This window comes from Nanorana parkeri, unplaced genomic scaffold (assembly GCF_000935625.1).
Source record: "Nanorana parkeri isolate BGI_ZX_2015 unplaced genomic scaffold, ASM93562v1 scaffold651, whole genome shotgun sequence".
NCBI lineage: Eukaryota > Metazoa > Chordata > Amphibia > Anura > Dicroglossidae > Nanorana > Nanorana parkeri.
The window spans coordinates 589698-597218 of record NW_017306919.1 but is presented as its reverse complement, the minus strand read 5'-3'; the positions used below and the strand labels follow the sequence as shown (position 1 = coordinate 597218).

Here is a 7521-nt window from a genome sequence, read left to right as displayed (position 1 = left end):
CAAAAGCAATGTTCCCAGTCTCAAACAGGTCAGTTGCAAAAAGTGGTTTATTCCTTTGTAAGGAAGAATGAAACAAAACGTTATTCACAAAAATGCTTTCTCTCCCTCTTTTCTTACTCCAATAAGCGATTGTGAGTTCGCAGGAATATCTGAGCTTTTCTGTAATTAGAAAGCGGGATTTATTTTCTCTACAAATTGTACAACTGATAGATCCATTAGCTTGGCAAAAGTCCAGAATGTCACTTAGGATGTCTTCACCAAGTCATAGACATAAATATGGAAATCGTCATCAAACTTAATGAAGTAAACAGAGGGTTTGGCTTCAACTTGATGAATTACCATGCCAGTCCTTTTTGATCCATCTTCTTTGGCGTATTCAACCTGTTTCCCTACTAGGCTGTCCACAACCTCGCCCGGCTCCCTCTCGGCTGGAGGAGAATCATCTATGGAATTATTACAAAAGAAAAAAAGTTACATCACATGGAAAAACCCAAACTGAAATGATTTTGTTTTGCAAACAAGAAAAAAAACACTAATACCTACGGATTAGATAAATGCCAACTCACAGACCTACAAAGATGCAGATCAATACAATAGCCTACTCCTCCTCAAAAAGGTGCAGGGATGCACTGGAGGCCCAGCAACCAAAAATGCACTCTGAGACCCCCAGTGCGCCCCACGTTCCGAAATACAGACATTCCTCGTTTTCCGACTTACCTGCTTTGCGACCACTCGCACTTACGACGGACCGCCGATCGACCTCCGACCTTGCGCGTCAGCGCTACGTGTCGCCGGCGGAAGTGATGTCCTCCGTTCTTCACTGCGGGTCCCGGTAAGTATTTTATTGCCCGATGTACAGTACACTGTTCGGTACTGTACATCTGCAACACTATACAGTACTGTACTAATGCAGTACAGTACTGTATAGAGTTCCTCACTTAACGACGAATTCGTTTAACGACCTGGTCGTAGGAACGGAACTCGGTCGTTAAGTGAGGAATACCTGTAGTCAAACTAGAAAGAAATGGTAACCGCATACATTTATAACTAGCCTTGCATTTAATTTAATCGACTACATTAATATGCTACACCATGGAGACCCGTAGAGTTAGGACCACACTTCATAGATGAGCCTTGACGGGGTGGTGTGGCTTCTACATATTTTTGGCCAAAGTTTTGTGCAACTAAAACCTCTGATTTTAACGCATACTGTTGACAGGGCAACTTGTTTTGTTGCAGGCTAGCTGGCAGGTGTGCTGGGGACTCTTTGTGTTTTGTATTGACTTTTTGATCTGCATCTTTGTATGGGTCTGTGAGTTGGCATTTATCTAATCCATAGGCAGCCTAATATTCTTAGGAAGCCAGCAATGGTAGCCTCAATATTTGCCTCACTACCACTTTGTGAAACTAAAACCTCTGCCTTTAATGCATACTGTTGACAGGGTAACTTGTTTTGTTGCAGGCTGGCAGGTTGAGGCTGGGGGCTTTTTGTGTTTTGTATTATTGTAAGCCTTCCCAATGTGCACCCTACCAAGGATGGCTATAAATTTATGCCCTTACCATTTATTTCTAGATCAAAAAGTCAGACTGGAGCCAGAACTTCTCATCCGCATGCTTGTTCCAGGTCAGTTATTCAAAGGGATGAAACTATTTTAACACCATGATGGCCAGACATCTTTCATTTTCTGGAGGAAAAAAAATCAACCACTGCAGGCTCGGTTTATGGTCTTGTGAAAAAAAAAAAAACTCCTTATGGATATTGTTGAATTTTTCAACATATTTGAACAGGCAAACATTGGCTCTTAATTCAATCAGTGCCTTCAGACAAAAGGTTATATACTTGTACAAAACTCACAAAAGTAACAGCAACATCTATTCCATCTCAATCTATAGTACATTACTTAAAATGAAGATTTGGAGAGAAAAAGTAAACACCTACATTTTCCAACACTTACATTCATGGAATTAGATGCAGTTCTTCCATATGACATGTCAAAGGTTAGAGCCTCCTTAAAGTGACATTAAACCCTCAGATTTTTAACATAAACCAATACTGTAATGTGTGCCTTACTGTAGAGCTGCAGCTAACGATTATTTTCAAAATCGATTAGTTAGCCGATTATTAAGTTCGATCGGTTAAAAATAAAAGAAATGTAAAAAATGGCTCCAGTGATGGACTACTAGTTTGTATTGAGATTGTAGTCCATCACAGGAGCAAGCTTGGAGAGGTGGAAGTAAAAAAGAAAAAAAAAAAAAAAGTAGTCCTCTACAGCTGGTGGTATTCTGCATTGCGCTGTATAATGTATTATTGCTGGGATTTGTAGTCCCCTATACAGCTCAATGCAGAATACCACCTATACTATATAGGAATACAACAAATCCCAGCAATACATTATACATATAGTGTATAATGTATTGCTGGGATTTGTAGTCCTCTATAGCTGATGGTATAATATACAGCACAATGTACCATCAGCTATAGAGGAATACAAATCCCAGCAATACATTATAGAGCACCATGTGTGGGAAAGTGCAGGCTTACCTGAGCAGTCTTCCAGCAACTTGTTTCTGAGATCGGGCCTGTCTATCGGCGGCTGTCATCCCCTCACACCTGCTCCTCCTTACTTCTTCTCCCCGCGTCCCTGTGCCGATCGTGGATGTGCGTGGGCGGTGAGCGTGAAGCAGCGGGGAGGTGCGGCATGTGGAGCGTGGATGCGACCGGGCGGGTATGGCAGCGGCGAGCGTGAGGTGGGGAGGAGGTGTGGCGCGAAGCGTGTGTGGAGCCGTGAACAGGGCCAACCAATCGGAAGCCGATTAATCGATGATTGAAAAAGTTGACAACTTTTTCAATAATCGATGATCGATTATATCGATTAGTTGTTGCAGCCCTACCTTACTGTAATCCATGGTAGTTTCTCTTCTCTTTGCTGCTCTTCCTTTTAAATCCTTATCTCTTCTCATGCTGGGGGAGAACTTCCCTTTGCAGCTGAGTGCCTCTTCCTGTAGTGCTGGCTCAGGTTGTGAACCTGCACACAGACACCATGTATCCATTCCAGAGACAAGGCAGTCTGCTGCAAAACAGAAGTTCTGCCCAGCATGAGAACAGATACAGATTTAAAAGGAAGAGCAGCAAAGAGAAGGGAAACAACCATGGATTACAGTAAGGCACACATTACAGTATTGTTTTATGTTACAAAATCTGAGGGTTTAATGTCACTTTAAAGAAGAACTTTACCCTTATCTTCAAAATAACAAAAAGGCACCTTTTAGAAATGATTAGTGATCGTAATCTACAAACACATACTTCTAGATAAATAAGGTATGCAAAGAATAAAAAGCTTGCACGTTTATTTTCTTGCCCATTCTTCTCACTGTGGCCATTTTTATTGGGACATAATTCTTCTCCCTTTACTTTCTGTATTTCTGGCACATGTGCCTAGGACATGTGGCCATGCACATCTCGGGGGAGGAAAATGCCTTTCCCTGAGATCTCATGAAATTACAGATGAGATTTCCCAGCAATGTTCTGCTGATGTAATCTTCCCAGGAAGCAATGCTTGGGCACAATTACTAATGCCCATAAGGACCAGGAAGTAGAAAAACAGTAATTGTAATAATATGTTTAACTAATAAATGTAAGATGGTTTCATGCTGCATGCTGAGGTGCTTTTTAGTCAATGGGGGTAAAAGCCAGCTTTAAAAGGAGTGTGCAGGTGGACTCTGTCTTCTACCCATCTTAAACCTCAGATATATCAAGGGTTTGGTGTTTTTTGTTTTTTTTTGCTACTCGTATGTGGTGTCATGCCAAGAAAGACATTACACCAACTTAACCTGCATAAGAGTTGAACATTAGAGCAAGCCTTCCGTGTGTCATTGGACATATATTCAAAGACAAGGTCTTTTGTAGCAATGGGCTGTGGACTGATGAATCAAAAATAGACTTGGTCGGTCACACTAATAGTAGACAAGCTTGGCACAAACGGACAGCATTTCAGGAGAACCTCATACCAACTGTGAAGAAAGGTGATGAAAATGTTATGGTTTGAGGTTTCTTTGCAGCTTTGGGGCCTGGGCAGCTTACAGTCATGGAGTCAACTAATAACTCTGCATCATATAAAAAGTATGCTTGATGTGAGGCCATTTGTCTGAACGTGGAACCAGAAATCCATCTTTACACAACAATGATCATAGCTCAATAGCAAATCCATCAAGGAATAGCCCAACAAGAAGAAACTGAGATATATGGCCTACCACATGTCCTAATTTGAATCTCAATGAAATGTTGTTAGGGATCTGAAACTTGCAGTTCATTCAAAAGAAACCCACAAACATTATGTAATTGAAGGAATTTTGCATGGATAACTGGTCAAAAATGTGTTTGTCACATTGGAGGAACAGCTATGCAAAAAAACTACACAAAAAAGTCTTCTAAATTATGCAATACCAGCTTAAGGTCAACGATGTTCTTACTTTTCCCACAGTACTTCATTATATCGATGTAGATAATTGTAGCTAACTGAAAATACACATTTTCCATGTGTTTTTATCCATATACAGTATATTACCTTTATCTGTAGGCACTGTTTAACTGAAGATATAGAGGTCTATAAACCATTCATGCACAGAGCCATACGCCCTGCAAATCTCTGTAAACGTTCATTCTGTGACAATAGAGGCAAAATAAACAACCGCTCGTATATAGAATTTTTTTTTCCAGGTCAAATGCAATGCACATTGCATTATGACCACTAGATGGAGCTGTGGAGCATAGGAAATAAAACATTTTTTCCCGATGCTCCTCAGCTGCAGAACAAGCGTTTAAAGAGATTCACATGGCAAAAGGCTGAAAATGGTTTATAAATTAACCATATAAATGTTTGCCTGTTCAAACATGTTAAAAAAGTCCACAATCTCAATGGGGTTTACATACTTTTTCACGCGAATGTACTTTCACATCAGGATTCCTTTTAAAGCAGAACACCGAGCACACATTTTATTTACCCTTGCAGTGAGGCTAACTCAGAAACCTCCAACAGTTCAAACCATCTTTCCCTCTGCCATGTAAGTTTGGTCACTGATTACAGTATCTCTGTGACCCTTGCTCATCCCTATGCAACTAACCCTTTGCTCTCCAAGCACAGAGACATTTCTAACAGTTCTGCTACACACACCTGAAGTGAAAAGTCAGGCTAAAGCTGCAACATCAGGACAACATCTCTCTTAGTGCAGATTAGACTGAACATTCTTCCCTAAGTCTAATTTGTTTCTACTCTTTCTTCAAGGGAAGATGAATAATCTGTAATTCCTGACAAAGAGAAAACACAGCATGCTAATAAGTGTTTCCCGGGGTCACATGCACATTGAAGCATCCAAATTTCAGTTGAAATTGGATGCAAACAAGTGGTAGAAGTTTGAAGGAATAATCCTCCCGGCATGGTACTATTAAGCTTTAGCCATCACTGTTACTATGAAGCATTCCAAATACCAGAATCAAATCTTTTTGGCAAGGTTTTAATAAAATCATTATGTTGAAGATCTGTCTATACTATTCACCTTGCACTATGGCCACAGAAGTTTTTTTTGATGGTTGTTCTGCCATACAAAATCTATAGAATCTGAATAATACCGATTCGCCTGACTTTTTCAGCCCGATTATCATGAAATTTAGATATCCACAATGATTTCACGAACTGGATAATTTTCTACAAATTGGTCAAAATCAGAAAACATATATTCAGGATAATGGAACACATTTGTTTTTTGAAACCAATTCATTCTTCATTAATATAGAAGGCTCCTCTAATACAAATACCACAAACGTAAAAGAGCCCCATTCCTGTAATAAGAGTAATGCTGAGGCAATAATCATGGGGTGTCTGCTGAAATCTGACAGGCTTTCCAAAATGTCATTACTTACTAGAGTCTGGCATGATGCGAAGATCTCCTTCTTTATAGTCATCTAAAAGCTGATACATGTATAAGACAGGGTCCTTTTCATATGTTATATAAAACCATGTGTTCATGATTGGTGCTCTTGCTAAAACCATCCCTCGCCATTCATCCTTCGAGCCATCTTCTGTTTCAAACATGTGTTCAACAGCTTTACCAATCATTGTGTCAGCCAAATGAGCATCGCTAATTCGGGATGAAGCTAAAAGAGAAGTATGAATACTATTACATATAACATTTACAAGCTAGACGTTTGTTTACAGATATCCCATCCTACCCCCATATCTATGTATGTATGTATAGATATAGATATATCTATATACACACACACACCTGCTACTATTTTTCTGTGGCCTTGCGGCCAAAAAGCCATACGTACAGTGGAAACGTGGGCTAAGCGACTCAATTATGCATGAAAATATAGGAACTGGGGTGCAGAAAAGGAATCAAAATTTGAAATATTTGCCTGTAGCAAGAGGCAAATAGGGATGCACCGATACCAGTTTTCCGATATCGAGCACCGATTTCTTTTTTTTCCAATAGTCGCCGATACCAGAAGTCCCATTAAGGAAGGCAGGAGGCGTGTAAAGACTCGCCACCTGGCTTCCTGATTAGTTGGGAAGCTGGGCAGTGTGTAAAGACTCGCCACCTGGCTTCCCGATTAGCAGGGAAGCCATCACCATGCTTTCTCCTCTCCAGGTAACGAAAAAGCATGGAGTCAGCTTTCTGGCCAATCAGGAAGCCGGGGGCGCTGTGTAATGATGCCAGAAAGCCGGCTTCATGCTCCCTCATCATCTGGTGAGGATCGAGCACGGAGCTGGCTTCCCAGCCAATCAGAAAGCCAGGGGTTGTGCAATAACACGCCGTCTGGCTTCCTGATTGCCCAGCTTCCCGACCAATCAGAAAGCTGGGCAGCGTGTAATGACTCGCCGCCCGGCTTCCTGATACCGGAAGCTCAAAGTATCGGGCTAGGCATCAGAGCATTTAGTATCGGTATATCCCTACTATCAACAGTTTTATTTCTGAAAGCATTCTTACTTTACAGCATTTTTTCACACTTGCCTAAACCTTTTGCACATTGCTGTATCATGAATATGCAGGGAGGGAGAGACAGACACGTTATTATTATATATATATACACACACACACACATTATTGTTTGATAGAAAGTCCGTTCACAAAGCTCTGAAGCCCAAACTAATTTATGAACAATAAGTGACTAATTGACTGAAAATTTGGATTAAGCAGTCTAAGTGTTGATTGACTTTAGAATGACAACTGATATTTTAACCAGTTGACATCCGCGGTGTTAAACCCCCTTCCCATCCAGGCCATTTTTCAGTATTCAGCGCTGCGGTACTTTGACGGCAAGAGGTTAATGCAATGTGTACGTTGTACTATTTAGTTAGAAAGCTCTGCACTAGAAGCATATTTTTATTTAGTTATTTATTGGTTTTTATATAGCGCTGACAATTTATACAGCGCTTTACATAGAGCACAGTCACATCAGTCCCTGCCCTCAAATAAGCTTACAATCTAAGGTCCCTATCTCACATGAATACAAAATTATAT

General features: G+C 40.6%; 1 protein-coding gene across 2 annotated transcripts in view; it reads right to left on the bottom strand.

Annotated features, from left to right (window-relative positions):
* SPIN1 (spindlin 1) overlaps positions 1-7521 on the bottom strand; it is a 55540-nt gene continuing 48019 nt past the window's right edge. For both annotated transcript variants that reach the window (XM_018563309.1, XM_018563310.1), the window contains exons 5-6: positions 5918-6151; positions 1-443 (exon numbers count right to left, since the gene is read on the bottom strand). In XM_018563309.1, coding sequence (XP_018418811.1) covers positions 244-443; positions 5918-6151 — 434 coding nt within the window. In that variant the 3' untranslated portion in view covers positions 1-243. The remainder of the gene's footprint in view (positions 444-5917; positions 6152-7521) is intronic.